Source organism: Polyodon spathula, chromosome 22, assembly GCF_017654505.1.
Source record: "Polyodon spathula isolate WHYD16114869_AA chromosome 22, ASM1765450v1, whole genome shotgun sequence".
NCBI classification, from domain to species: domain Eukaryota; kingdom Metazoa; phylum Chordata; class Actinopteri; order Acipenseriformes; family Polyodontidae; genus Polyodon; species Polyodon spathula.
In genome coordinates, this window is record NC_054555.1 from 10,657,649 (window position 1) to 10,673,088 (window position 15,440).

At 39.2% G+C, this 15,440-nt stretch overlaps 1 protein-coding gene across 1 annotated transcript; it reads left to right on the top strand.

Annotated features, from left to right (window-relative positions):
- Window positions 1-588: 588 nt before the first annotated feature.
- On the top strand, window positions 589-8,219 carry LOC121296796 (vascular endothelial growth factor C-like). The gene is made up of 7 exons (XM_041222605.1): window positions 589-1,058; window positions 3,533-3,749; window positions 4,099-4,289; window positions 4,864-5,015; window positions 5,929-6,017; window positions 6,509-6,845; window positions 7,609-8,219. The coding sequence occupies exons 1-7, from the start codon at window positions 948-950 to the stop codon at window positions 7,721-7,723; spliced, it is 1,212 nt and encodes a 403-aa protein (XP_041078539.1). The 5' UTR covers window positions 589-947; the 3' UTR covers window positions 7,724-8,219.
- The last annotated feature ends 7,221 nt before the right edge of the window (window positions 8,220-15,440 follow it).

Sequence of the window (15,440 nt, forward strand, 5' to 3'; positions counted from 1 at the left end):
CATGAGGCTGTTTAGGGGTGGGGGGGAGCTGTGCTATTAATGAAATCTATTGATTATAATGACTGTTCTTCCTCATGAATGACACCATTAAGTTTTCAGTCAGGCATCTAGAGCTGCTCATTTTAAAATAGCAACACAGTGAACACGTTGTGTTTGCTTCATATTGTATGCATAGCTCAGAAGCAACACACCTTTCTCTTTGAACACTAATGTCCCAAAACGTGACATAGCCACCCGGCTTGTCCTTGTTATTAAGTTAAAATACTAAGTGTAATACAATAGTGTGTGTCCAGTTCAATGGTGCTTTTAATCCATGTTGTTTCCAAGGCTTTTAGAAGAACTATCATGCATACAAGCGGTTAACTGATAGTGAAACAATCCAGAGAGAAGAAGCAGCAGCGCTGCTGTTCAGACTTGTTCATCCTCTGCAAAAATTTGTCTGTTGATAAAACAAGTATGAAGCAAGCTAAAAAAAAACAGCTCCTCCTATTAACATCTCTACCCACGTCAGATAGGAGGGGAGTTCCCGGTAGCAAAAGCCAGGCTTAAGTATATCTATCCTGTCAGAAACGGTCTCTCTCTCTCTCTCTCTCTCTCTCTCTCTCTCTCTCTGTCCCGACAGCTTCATGCGAATTCAGTATCTGCCTGAATTGTCTTTGCAAATAAACGTAGGCAAAGCTTTGGCAACTTTCACTGACTGATTTAAATATAAAACAGCAAATGCCAAGAAAATTGAAGAGTGCAACTAAGGTCTTATTGAAAATCCAAAGGAGGGAAAGTCTGTGATGTTGCAACTCTAGACAAGGTTAAAGGTGTTCTCTTTCTGAACACGGAGGGTTGCTTCATTTGGTACCGCTAACTGGACATTAATTCATCACAGCAAGGGAAGCACTTTACTTCATTGAGCTCATTGGTTGCTCTTCTTCCTTTGTGGTACTCTTTGCACTATGTGGAGATTTCAGATTTACTTTTGGATTCTACAAGTGTTTACACCCAGCTGTGGATCTCAATCTGGCCAGGATTATTATGAGTACTATAAGGAGGGGGAAGAAGCTGAGGTGAGATGCTGTCATTATCAAAGCCTTGCTCTTTCTTTTAATTACAGTGAAACCTCATTAGAGCCAACAAAATGTAAAGAAACATAGATTTCCTTGAAACATTTATTATCTTATGTTTTTGATTAGTTAAAAAGGATGTATTGAGCTCGAGAACACTTTATTGAATGATTTAACCATATTTATAGATTTTTTTTTTTTATTTAAATGAGAAAATGTTTTTTTTTTTAGAACAGAGATCTTTTTAGAACAGCTGTTTGATACACTTGGAACTGCAGAGTCTAATTACTGAACACAAGGGTGGTCTTAATATTGATGGTGACTTTGCATTGCGTTCAATAGGAGCAAATCGTATAGCGAGGTGGTCTCTGTACTGATTGTACTGTTACTAATCACACTGTGGTTTCCAGTTACCTAGAATTTGCAGTACTCTTCCCATTATTCTATCAGAATTAAACATTGGTGAAATATTAAGGGCAGTGCAATAGCTAACAGAAGAAAAGAAAGACAGTCATTAAATGTTTAGTTATTAAAACTAAATAGCTGACTTTATAGCAGCAGAGACCTTTTAAAAAGACAGATGAAAAAGAGGTTTAACCAGACTGTACAAAGACACAGCATCAGTATGTTTGCATTCATTAGACATGAGCCATGTTTAAACATCCATTTCTTTGCATTTTGACTGTACTTGCTACCAAAGATCACAGCTTGTCCTTGTAGCCTTTTCAACCCCATTAAGAGCCTGGGATAATGAGATAATCCACTTCTAAGTGGAGCCACATATGAAGAGCCATCCTTTACAGAGCCCCAAATTATGGAAATGTGAAATAAAGAAGTAATAATATTATGCAACAATATAATTGAAATGATTTGTAGATTATGTCATAAGTTAAAAAAGGCCTTTAAGGTATGAGTCATTTGCAACTGAAAGCTACATACTTAACAAACCTGACAGTATCCAACAGATCTGTTGCATTCAGGGAATTAACCGAGTCTGTGTCGTAAGATAAGGATAATAGCTGGAAACTAGCTGAAACATGTGCCTACTACCCTTAAGGTTTGCTTTGAGCAACCTATATACACCACTGCTATTTGCTTTAGAGCATTTTACAGCATTGTATCTATGTTTATATAACAACAAATTTAGTTTTTTCTCATACTATCTAGATGTCAAAGGAGAAAGTAAAATACAAGAGCTAAGAGTTTTAAGCATTGTTTTTCTGAGGGGAACAGAGGGGTCTGATGTTTGACATAACTGCAGTGAACATCACTGAAAAACCTACACCATGCTTTATTTTTGGTTAAAAATGTTTTAATGAGAAAACCTGTAAAAACATTCTCCAGACCACTATCTGAGAACAGGCCAAACCAAGACTCTACAGAAAAAGAAATCATTCTGTGTTTTGTGGAAACTGCTGTCTCTGTTTTGCAATGGGCTTTTTATATACTGCTGTCAATCCTCTTTCAAGGACACTAAATACATTACAGTGGCCGATTATGCTGCACCTTGCCTGGGGAAAGGAAGTGAACATCCATCCTTTGTGCAGTTGGTCGTTAATCTGGCCACCAATGTTTTTAAGCTGCACCTGTGAACTTCTCTAAATAAAAGAGGATACTGTGTTTGAAAACGTTCAGCATTTCAGCACTCCCCAAGGGATATTTGAATCAGCCCAGTGTACTTTCTGAACATGCCCAGGTGTAAAACTCTCTTTTCATTTTTTTGTTGTACTTCAAACCCCAGGGAACTTGAGCAGAGTGAGCGGTGTTCAAGTTTGAAAGAGAGACACTGTATTAAAAAGCTAAGTTCTCAACGCAAACCCAAACGGGTTGTTTCTTTGCAGATTGGTAGTCATTGAGTTTGGCCTAGGCTATTTAAGGACCAGATTAACAAGTAAATACAGTAAATATAATGGGAATTTTGACTACAAGCAACAGCCAAAAATGTAATATTTACTAGAGAAGTTTTGCAGAAATTAACTTGTCTATTGCTATGTGTATAGAATCCGATGTAAGCCCACAAGCAATTTTGCAAATTTTAAGGTAATTTTTCCTTATTTTACAACTTTTTTTTTTTTTTTTTTTTTTTTTTTAAATCATCTTTAAACACCTTCATTGTTCGGTACATTTTTTAGCATTATGATATAAGATGAAACTTAAAAGATAATATTTTTCAAAGATGGCGCTCACTTACAAAAATGTATGCAAAGTAGGAAAAAAGTCAACATTGGTTGACTTTCCTTTGCTCATTTCACCTGGAGACTGAAATTTGCCCCGCCCTTTCAAGGTATTTCCTGCCAATGCCCAACTAGCTGCTTCCTTATTGACTGACATACTTTACAGCCAGTTAAAATGAAAAATACACATTTGCTATATAGTCAAAACTGCACCCGTGAGACCTATGTAGCAAACAGAAATACACAACGGGTAAGGTTTACAGAATGATGCCATTAGCCATGCACGCTGCTTTCTTTTTGCAGGGGCAGTTAGGCAGTGATCTGGTGGAACGGCTGCAGTTTGTCTCGAGTGTGGATGATCTGCTGGACCTCCTATTCCCAGAGTACCGCCTTCTCCAGCAGTGCCTGCACAGGAGGGCTGCTCTCTTACCCCATGAACTCGAACATGAAGAGACAGCTTGGGGCTATGTGAAGGAGGCTCCGCTGTACGTAGGAGGAATGACTGAGGAGAGCTTACAAAGTAAGGCACTGAAACCACTCCTGTAGCCACTTAATCAGGAATCAATAATTAATAATGGAATCATCCAGCCTGGGCATTCCTCAACATATTTGTCTAAATTCTGAGGCTTATTGCTGAATGGTGGGTTCTACCTTATGGTGGGATATAAATAATTACATGTGTTTCTGAATTTGTGTTTTACCTAGAAAAATGAGAAGTCTTACAGGCAATCCTGTATAAACAATAACACAGTACAGGGTCTCTTGCCAGTATTGAAACGTATTCAAACTACATCAGCTGCTTGGTTATCGAGTTAATATAGTTTAGAATTATTTTTCTATTACTAGCTGTAAGCTTTTTTTTGTAACAGGTATCATGCTGGAATATGAAAAGACACAATGCACTCCTAGAGAAGTGTGCCTGGACATCACCAAGGAGTTCCCTGAGAGCACAGTTCACTTCTACAAGCCATCTTGTGTGTCTGTGCATCGCTGTGGAGGCTGCTGCAATCATGAGGGCTGGCATTGCACCAACAGCAGCCACAACTACAGCATAAAAACAGTAAGCATCTGATTACCCTGCACACCATGAAGACATGCATTCTGATATACTCTTCCACCCTGTAAAGTGAACTTGAATGTTACTCTAACAGGGGAATAACACTACGCAACGGCAAGTGTTCTTTGGTTGATTCCTGCCACAGTCGATGTGTTTTCTCTTCTGGGCAGGTAATACAGTGAGGTAGGCGATATACATGTCCGTACATGTAACAAGGTTGATACCAGTTCTGAACCTGTGACTTCACAAGCATGCTACTTAACTACAAAAAAGGCTTGTTGGCATTTGTGGGTTTTTTTTTTCCTCCTCTCACGACAGGGTTCACAATCCGTAACACAACACTGCCCGTTTCACATAAATATCAAATTGTGATTACATGTGGTTGGTATTCAAGAAATTGAGATTTGTAGAGCATGGGAATATATGAAGGAACATGTCCGGCTGAATGTTACATTTTATATGGACAGTCTGTGGATGTTGATCATGTTGATCTGCTTTTCCACGATACTGATAGCACTAGTTTTGTATTTGCAGCTGCGATGGGGGATTTACGTTACTAACATACTTGTTATTTTAGCTTCTTGAGTTCACAGTTCCTCCGTCTGGACACCCGGAGATAGTTATGGTCAGCTTTGTAAACCACACATCTTGTGAGTGCAAATCCAAAAGCAACCCAACCAGACCACCCCACTCCATCATCAGGAGGTCGACAAAGGACAAACTTGCTCTGTGAGTACTAAAAAATCTCAAAACCTAAAAGGAGGGCTAAGCAAAGTGAGCAAGTATGTCTTTCTTGTTGTGATGTGTTTCAGTCATGATGTACAGAAATGCATTGCTTATTTCCAACTACCTTTTGTCAAAAGTAACTGGCTTAAAGGTAAAAAATTGAAGAAATATTTTGTATTAAATAATTGTACAATAGCGAAACTTAAGCTATTTATTAGTTTGGGAGAAATGAAAATGCATTTGTAAAGTGACAAAACCAGATGTATGTATTCTGACATTTGCAATTCAATAGCCTTTGTTATTTGCAAATTGTCTTTGGTTCTGGATTCCACAAAAATCATGTAACCATTAAACTCTATTGGCAGTGGTGTACTCCACTAGTAAGAACAGCTAATTATAGGTAATGCATGTATCTAATTTCTACAAGTATTTCCACAAAGAGTCTTTCTCCATCTTGTCAGTGGCAGAATGATGATGTCTTAGCCAAGTTTTTGCATAGCTGAAATGATTCCGCTGTAGCTGTCATCTTCGTCAGCATTTTTAGCTTTCTTAAAGAAGTAGTTCGTAATAGAAGAAGTTCCTAATGCTTTTTTTATTGCATCAAGAGGACTTACTGACGAATCGACAGTTGTGCAGGAGATCTGAGCTTTTTGAGTTCTGGCTCTATTACACCACTGCTGTCTATAGAAAATAGTACCGGAACAATGTTCCACTAAGTTCTCGCTCCACTACGCCACTGCAGTCTATAGAAAATAGTACCGGAATGATGTTCCGCTGTGTTCTCGCTCCACTACACAACTGTCTATTGGCGGAAATTGGTTCTACACGAATCCATAGAGTCAGTGGGACAATGATAATTAAAAGGTTAGCGTCAGTATAAGACCAAGAGAGCTCATAACCATTCATGTTTTTACAGATGTGCTGGGACAGACTCAACCTGCCCTGCTGGTCTGTCCTGGGACCCTGTTGACTGTCAGTGTGTTCCAGATGACATGAGCACATTTGGTAGGTTTGTTGCAGCTGCTCTAAACATCAATTTCTCTTAATATTTCATTTCTTACCAGTTTACTATCCTGTTACGTATGTGTGCAATCATTATCTGTTTCTGCTTAGTTCACTATTTCCCATGCTTGCTATCTAATGTCTTTTTTCAACCACTGGGTCAGCTTCCAAAAAAAAAAAAAAAAAAAAAAAAAAAACAATGATCTTTATCTGGAGTAGACTTTATTTATAAAATGTTGTAAGAGGTTGCTGAGATATTGCAACAATATGCAGCACAGAACTTCTTTATTACACTATCTGACTTAATATGTGGAATATTGAGGAAAGGTAATTAATCAAAGGAAAAATTTGATTGCAGGAGGTAGCAAAGTTTAAACTAGACTTAGAACTGGCTTCAACTCTCCATACAGCACATTTCCTGTCAGGTACCCTTTACATTCTATGAACTTGCCTCTCATCCTCTCTGCTTTCTTTCCTTGTTTACTTCCAAACAGGATCCCTGAGCGAGGCTCTGGCTGACTTTTGCGGACCTCGAATGAGGTTTGATGAGGAGAGCTGTCGGTGTGTGTGCCGAAACGGGCTGACCCAGTCGAGTTGTGGAGCCAGGCAGCGGCTGGACGAGGCCTCGTGCAAGTGCATCTGTGGTGAGGATTCAGGCCCCGAGTCCTGCCGGCCTGATCAGAGCTGGGATGAGAAGCAGTGCAGCTGTGTCTGCAGGGAGAGCTGTCCAAGCAGACAGCCCCTGAACCCAGTTACCTGCCAGTGCGAGTGCAAAGAGAGCGACGCCACCTGTCTGCTTCTGGGGAAGAAATTCAACCCCAATGCTTGCAGGTATTTGGATTTTTTATGATATTTAACTGGTAAAAAAAAAAAAAAATTCATGAGTTACTGTAATTTAAGAATTATTTTTTTTCTCATTTACTGTGTCTGTTTCGCATATATATAATTGAGGTGTGTAAATTAGTTACATTGTGTTGCATCTGTTTTTAGATTGCTTTAAAAAAAGATAATTTTCATCATGTTGGTTTTATGACAGAGGTAAATGAATAGATGTTTAATATACTTGAGACTGCAAATGGTGGCCTTGATACTGAATACATGGCTGTGTATATTGATGGTGACTTCACAGTTAATAGAAGCAAATCAGGACTGTTACACCTTGTCTTTAACAATCTCCATATTGAGGTACCCCTAAAGCAAGGTTTCACTGTGCTCTTTAATAAAGGATTAAATGCGAATGAATTCACTTATAAAATCAACCTGCTTGTGTCATATTCATGATTAATAAAGCTGCAGGAATATTTTTTTGGCAGGACTAAAGGTTGTTACCGTGGGAGTGTGATTGAAATAGCACACTATAAACGTATCATGAGCCAAACAAACGGCTTGATACTTTTTGCCAAAGCATTGCGTGCAAGATAGCGTCAAATGTAAACCATGGAATTTCATGTCGATTTCAGTTTCAAACAAATTCTGCCTGCTTGCAGTCACCAAGTTTCTTGGCACTGGCTTTAGAACTTGAGCCTTTAAAATGAGTTGACCACCCACCAAGTTCAGCAGACAAGATCAGGCATTTTTTTTTTTTTTTTTCCAGCTGTTACCGGCTACCCTGTAGGACTCAGAGCAGAAGATGTGCATCTGGATTTTATTTCAGCCACTATGTCTGTCACTGCATACCGAACTACATGAGATCTTACGAACTGGCTTGATGGAACAAGATGGCATGTGCATCTGCAGAGTCCTGTTTAGCACTTCAGAAAAAAATAAACAGAAAAAGGTCAAGAAGACATCTGCAATTGGTGAAAACAAAAACTACACAGTGAACTATGCTGTGGGTCTCACTTCAGCATGTATGATCTGAAGAGAAGGACACTAAGGTGTGAATTCCTGGGGAAACTTACCATGCTTTACAATCTGAAGCATGAAACGTGAAATTATCAACTAAGCAAAATCATGGTATTTATTACAAAGTACGCACTTTGGAACCAGTAAACTAAAGGTTGTAGCTATTATGTGTTAAATAAAAGATAAATAATTAGATTTCAGCAGCTATTCTTTAATATACAAAATGGCGTGCACTTATGCCTGTTTCACAAGTTTGTGTTCTCTAATCATACATTGCCATGTCTACCAGTGCATACTACCGGTCATATTGATTAAAGGATATATTATTTATAGCAGGGTTTGAAATTATCAGAGGCCAATGGTCAGTATATTATCATAGATATAATATAGTTATATATATATATATATATATATATATATATATATATATATATATATATATTATATATATATAAAGTAAGTTTGAGAAAAAGGAAGACTGCTGTGTACCAAAATGATCAATAAGAAAAACTAAAAAAAAAGAAAAGGATATTTTAGGTACTTAAAAAGGTAGAATAATTGATTACAAATCAAATAATTATTTTATTATTTATTTATTTTTTCTTTCTTTGCTGGGCCACCCTTTTGGCATGACTTTAATAAGCTATTTCCTGATATACCCAGTCAATGGTCCCCTCTTTTAAATGACAGCATTTAGACCAGATTGTCCTCCTACTTCAGCATACTTTAGGAGCTTTTGGTGTGTGGTGCAGTGAGGCTGTAGGTAGCAAGGAAAAAAGGAAGTGCTACTGAAAAGTAAAAAACCTTTTTTTTTCTGTAAATTACTAAAAACAATCATAGGAATCTTATACAGAGGTTTTTTTTTTCATTTAATTATAAAGATTTCAATAACAATAAAAACAGCTTTTATTTTTTGTTATACTGTAGATAATAATGGGCTGCCATTGTTTAAAATGAAATTTTGTTTTAAAACAATAAAAAACAACAAAATAGGTACACTATATAATTGATAGACTATAATGATTTTTGTTTATCAAGTCATTATAAAAATAGCCAATTAAGATTTTTTTTTTAAAATGTTATTCTTGAGCTGCAGTTTATCCTGCCTCAATACCTTGTAGAGATTTGTATTGCTGTGCTAAATCATTGTATGTGCTGGTCACAAAAATGTTATACATGTATTATTATAAAAGGTTTTGTTATTATGGTATATTAATACATATTATATATACTGCAAGGGTTTCAACCATTTATGTTCCTGTAATTTTGAATTTAGCACTGATGATTCTGTTTCAGAACAATGGCATGTTAACAAAACATTTAAAAAGGAGCGCTTGCCAACATTAAAAACAAGTCCAAAACCAAATGACCAGAACAACTTTCACAAGGGGTACTGAACAAGGAGTGCCTACGTGTTTTTAGTTACACTTTCCTGTCAAGCGTTAAAATGATCCATTAACCCTTTATTACCTTACTATTATATGTTGATACACCCTCTTCAAGTTGGTGAAGAAAGTTCAAGTTACAAAAAATGGTACCGTTTGGTTTGCTTGTCAAGGGGGAATGTCAAGTTGAGCAGTGCAAAATGATCATTTGGAGGTGAGGGTCTTTGATGGTGACTGGGCTAATTTACCATTCCACGTGAAACAATTAAAGAAACAGCTGCTTAGATTTGTGTGGACTGCTGTTGTCTAAGAAAAGCAGCAATCATCAGAAATCCAAGCAGCTGTTTCTTCACCTGTTTCACTTGGAATGTTAAATTAGCCCAATTAACCCCAATGACCCTCACCTGTGGAGAGCTTATCCGAATACTTGTTTCATGCAGCACTGATGTCAATGTCAATCATTGTCTTTATGTCTGTTTGTTTTAGTGCTCCTATATTACAGTGGTGTTCAAAAGTATTGACACCATCAATGCAAAATGATTTGATTCACATTTATATTATTACTACTTGGATATCTATGGGTTATGTAGATATCCGTTTACTATATATGAAATTACTTCGAAACACTTGTAGTTTTCAATTACGCAAACTATTGTGAAATACATCTGAATTATGAAGCAAAATGCAAAATAATAATGAGCATTCATTTCAGTCTCTATTTCTAAACTATACACTTAGGCAATGGATCAATTAAAATATTATATTTTATACAAATGTATACAGATGTTTTACATGTATTATTTACATATATTATGGCTGAATAATGTCACGTAGAAATGATGTACCTGCACTGCACAGGAATGTAAATCAGATATTTTTATGTTATTTTTCAGTACCTCACCTTTTGACAGTTGTCTTGGGAATTAAAAGAACATATTTTGTGTGAAAACTGTGAAGTTCAAGAAGGGTAAATATATTTATTAACTACTGTATCATTGTTTTATAAATTGTTTTATATTGTACAGTATTATGATTTTGCATTCTATGTGAAATGTACTTGTTTATAGAACACTTGTTTTGTGTCCAGTACTTTTGAAAATCATGTATCAATACTGATATATAATTAATAGCCACTGTGACTTTCAAACCCTATATCCATGCAAAAACAAAACATTCCAAGATTACACTATTCCAGTACCAATCACCCCTCTTTGCAGCAGCAAAGGTCATTCAAAATTATCAAGACAACATTCAGAACTGCAGACACATGACAAATTACATTTAATATAGAAAAGTGTAAGGTACTGAACGCAGGCAATACAAATGTCCATTATAAACACCATATGCGTGATACTGAAATTGAAGAAGGAATCTATGAAAAAGACCTAGGAATTTATGTTGACTCAGAAATGTCTTCATCTAGACAATGTGGGGAAGCTATAAAAAAAAAGGGGAGATCTGTCCTGACTCTTCTGGTGCTTTCATAGTGCTGCAGGAAGCGGGCAGAAGCCTTACAATATCCACCTGTCAGTCATGGCAGTGACACAGAGAGGTGGAAGAGAGGGTGTGTGGGCTCTCCCTCTCTCTGAGTGGCTGAGAGGTGGGCCTTGGGGGGGGGATTGCTAGCCCTATAAAATAACGTTCTGCTGTTCCCTCAGGTCTGCCCCTCTAAGAAGTAAACGAGCTAGTAGAAGTTCTGGTCCAGGACAGAGAACAGCTGGGAGAAAAAGAAACAAAAGAAACCCAATGAGAAGAAAACAAAAATAGTGGTAGTAGGGAATCCTTGGGCAGACCCCATAAGTGTACAACCAGCAGGCTGAGGAAGCGGTAAAGCATAGGACAGGGACCCGGGCCGTGTGGGTAGCAACAGCCAGGGTAATGCTGCCGAGTGCAACACTTTTTCTTTGTAGTTTTTGATTACTGTGTTTTATTTTCTCTTTTTGATTTTGCCTTTTGTTACTATTATCATTTCAGAGCACTTGTGAAAGTGCACCAAGTATCTCTTTACCTGTGGGTATTCCTGTTGTCCTGTTTACCATCATTGGTATTCAGGCCACGGGCAACAGCGCCCTCTGCGGGCTAAAAGAAAACATCACAAATAGCAACCAAAAAAATAACTAAATAAAACTGGGCACCTGTGCATTGTTTCAAGTATACCCTACTGTCTCCCGTGTGTCAGTAAATTACCCACCACCCTTCCACACGTGGGAATTCATTGGAACAGCCCAATTCCAGCAGTGCACTAGAGAGAAGGAGCGAAAATGGATGCCATCCAGTTCGCGGAGATGATGACTCTCCCGCGCCAGACCTTGACCTCTGTGGTGCAAGTGGCTGCTAGGCCGACAGGACCAGATCCTAGTTTGCAAAAACCAACCAAAATGATGGCAGAGGATCGACCCTAAGCCTACCTGGAGGTGTTTGAGGCCCTGGTGACTTCTGCCAGTTGGGCCCCGGCCCAATGGGCTAGTTATCTCCTGCCCCAGCTAACGGGGGAGGCACAAGCTGCGTCGAGGAATGGATGATGGATTACCCCATGCTGAAAATAGCCATCCTTAATCACGTGGGGGCCACACCGGAGGGATAACACTAAAAGTTTTGGGAGGTGCGATTCTCACCGGAGGAGCACCCCAGAACCATTGCTCATCACCTGAACTAGTACGCCATGGGGTGGCTGAACCTGGACGCAATCACCAAAGCCAGACTGGTGGAGATCATTGTGGTCAAGTGATTTCTGGAGTGCTGGCTCCGGGACCACAGCTGTGGGTGCAGCGGCAGGCACCGCCCATTCTGGATCAGGCGGTCACACTGGCAGAGCAGTACCAGGTAGTGGAAACTATGCCGGCTAGGTTGCCTAGGCAAAGCACTACCGGATCACCCCCTCTACAGACCCCTGATAGGGCGAAAGGACTGGGGGGAAGGCGTAGACAGGTTTCTGTATGGGGGGTGGTGGAAGATCCCGGGCCGGGAACCAGGAAGGGTGAGGTTACTCACGGGCTGCCGTGTTGACAGACTGAGGTCTCGCGCTATCTCCTTACCATTCAGCCCCTTTAATGACTCCAGTATTTTCACCTCTTGCTGAGGCTCCAGGGCGAGAAACTAGTCCACCGCAGTGTTGGACGTGCAGGGAGGTGGGTCACATCGCCCGGGATTGCCCCGTGATAGAGTGTGACCTCAGACGACTAGGTAAGCATGTTCAGTTACCTCAGTCACTTTAGCAGACGGGTTTTGTTATTCCTGTGACAGTGGATGGTACAAAAACCCAGGCTCTCTTGGATTCAGAGTGTGGCCAGTCCCTAATACAGGAGAGCCTAATCTCACCGGGGCATAAACAAATATTGGGACAAGTGCATATTAAATGTATTCATGGGGATGTACGCTCTTATCCCAAGATTAGTATAAATATAACAATTGGCCAGCAGGGGACGCAAGTACAGGTAGGATTGTGTCCTCAATTGCCAGTACCAGTAGTTCTGGGACGGGACTGTGGGCAGTTCAATGATTGGTTAGCTGCCCTGACAGCCCTGTACTCCCTATTGTAATTGGAGATATATTCCCCTTCCGTGACATGGCCTGGTTTTGCAACTCAAGCAAAGGTGTGTCGGAGTATTTGGGGTATCGAGTAGGGAGTGGCCAGATCAGACCACTGATTGCTAAGATGAAAGCCTTGGCTGACTAGCAAGCTATTATAGGAATATTATAGCCAGTGCTGTGCAGTCTGGATTTTAGTAAGCGGTTCACTCTGCAGATGGATAAGTCAAAGAGAGGTCTCGGGGTAGTGTTGTCTCAGGAGGTCCGGTGAAGCGAGCACCTGGTCCTGTACATCAGCAGGAAGCTCCTTCCCCGTGAGAAAAACTATAGTACAATCAAGAAGGAGTGTCACGTGGTAAAATGGTTAGTTGAGTCACTCCGGTATTACCTCCTGGGACGACACTTCACCCTAGTTACAGATCATGCCCCCTAAGCATGGCTTTCCCGAATAAAAGATAGCAATGCCAGAATCACACAGTGGTTCTTGGCCTTGCAGCCCTATGCCTTCAGGGTTGTCCACCCAACAGGCATGGGGGGTGTAGTTATTTTCAAATGAGGCGGGCCATAGGGTGGGGGATTGCTAGTCCTATAAAATAACGTTCTGCTGTTCCCTTAGGTCTGCCCCTCTAAGAAGTAAACAGCCGGGAGAAAAAGAAACGACAGAACTCAAAGAGAAGAAAACAAAAATAGTGTTAGCGGGGAAACCTTGGGCAGACCCCATAAGTGTACAACCAGCAGGCTGAGGGAGCAGTAAAGCTTAGGACAGGGACCAGGGCCGTGCTGGTACAGACGGTTGGGATAACACTGCCAAGTGCAGCACATTTTCTTTGTAGTTTTTAATTACAGTGTTTTATTTTCTCTTTTTGATTTTGCCTTTTGTTACTATTATCATTTCAGAGCACTTGTGAAAGCGCCGCAAGTATCTCTTTACCATCATTGGTAATCACCATGGGCAAAAGCGCCCCCTGCAGGCTAAAAGAAAGCATCACAAGTAGCAACCAAAAAAAATAACTAAATAAACCTGAGCATTGTTTCAAGTACACCCGTCTGTCTCCCGTGTGTCAGTGAATTACCCACCACAAAACGCCAACAAAATGCTCGGATATATAGTGTAAAGTGAAATTTAAATCAAGGGCAGTAATATTAAAAATTTACAATGCATTAGTAAGACCTCATCTAGAATATTATGTTCAGTTCTGGTCACCTCGCTACAAAAAGAATATTGCTGCTCTAGAAAGAGTGCAAACAAGAGCAACCAGAATTATTCCTGGTTTAAAAGGCATGTCATATGCAGAAAGGCTAAACAAACTGAATCTATTCAGTCTTGAACAAAGAATATGCGACAATCTGATTCAAGCATTCAAAATTCTAAAAGGTATTGACAGTGTCGACCCAGGGGACTTTTTCAACATGAAAAAAGAAACAAGGACCAGGGGTCACAAATGGAGATTAGATAAAGGGACATTTAGAACAAAAAATATTTGGCACTTTTTTGCACAGAGAATTGTGGGAATCTGGAGTCAACACCCCAGTAATGTTGTTAAAGCTGGGATCCTTCAAGAAGCTGCCTGATGAGAAGCTATTAACAACCAAACGAGCAAGAATCCTCTCATTTATATCTTTTTTATGTTCTTCATAGAGATAGATTTAAGAAAATAGAGTTGCATCTATTAGACCTTGTGGCTCATTCTCCTAAAGATTCACAACCCAGCAGATGTTAATTTAAATAGACCTTTCTTACGCAGATTAAATATATTATTTTAAGTACCACTATATACAGGGTGTTATATCTTCCATATACTTCAGTTAACAGGAAATACTTTGTGTAAACTCATAACTGGCAAACATGAACTGGCATGCATGTGTTTTTATATGAGCTACAAACTGAACGGAAATTCATAGTTTTTGTAATTTAACCTAATTGAGTGCAAAAGAAGAAAGGCAGCTGAATTAGAAAATTAGCTTTGGGCGATATTGGTATTTTGTTGGAGTTCCTTTTTTTTAATGTATTTCAGAAAACGGTACACAAAAATAGCAAAAAGCTTTTCAATTGATGACAAATGATATTCAAAACAGATTTTAGCAGTCAAAAGTGTTTTCAGTGGTTACAGAATCAATAAATAGACTGATTCATTACTACAATTAAAAACTCATAATCTGGAATAATTCAGGACTCAAGTCTATTATCATTCCCCTCATTTGGATTTAAAGTGGGACACATCTGTAAACTATTAGTCTTATAACTTACTCGTGAAATAATGACAAGGCAAACGTGTCCTTTTCAAAACAAAACAGCAAGTTGTATGTTGTATTTATTGTTTTACAAGAGCAATCAGCTGGCTCGCAGTTTAAATGTACAACAGTTTTACATCATATTTATAGAAAGATCTACAAGGCACCTTCATGGAAGGCATGTTTTTATCCACTCTGTTCTGTGAATAAAGCCATTCTTACCAACCTCATGGCAAGCCTTGCTTACATTTATCATGCTGTTTAACAACAGTGCATCGTGGCTGCTTAGCATAGGATCTTCATCTGTGCTCGCTTCTGATGAAGCAGATGAAAGGGAGCAATGTAGGGATCCACACACAAACAATTACACAGGTACTTACTGTTGGATCAGTTCATTGTTCAACTCCAGGCCTGACAGACAGTAATAGGGGCCAGC

Excerpts from the sequence above, each read along its gene's own strand:
- LOC121296796 (XM_041222605.1), top strand. The coding sequence starts at position 948 with ATGTGGAGATTTCAGATTTACTTTTGGATTCTACAAGTGTTTACACCC. Across the intron at positions 1,059-3,532 it reads AGGAGGGGGAAGAAGCTGAG|GGGCAGTTAGGCAGTGATCT; the intron begins GTGAGATGCTGT and ends TTCTTTTTGCAG. Across the intron at positions 3,750-4,098 it reads GACTGAGGAGAGCTTACAAA|GTATCATGCTGGAATATGAA; the intron begins GTAAGGCACTGA and ends TTTTTGTAACAG.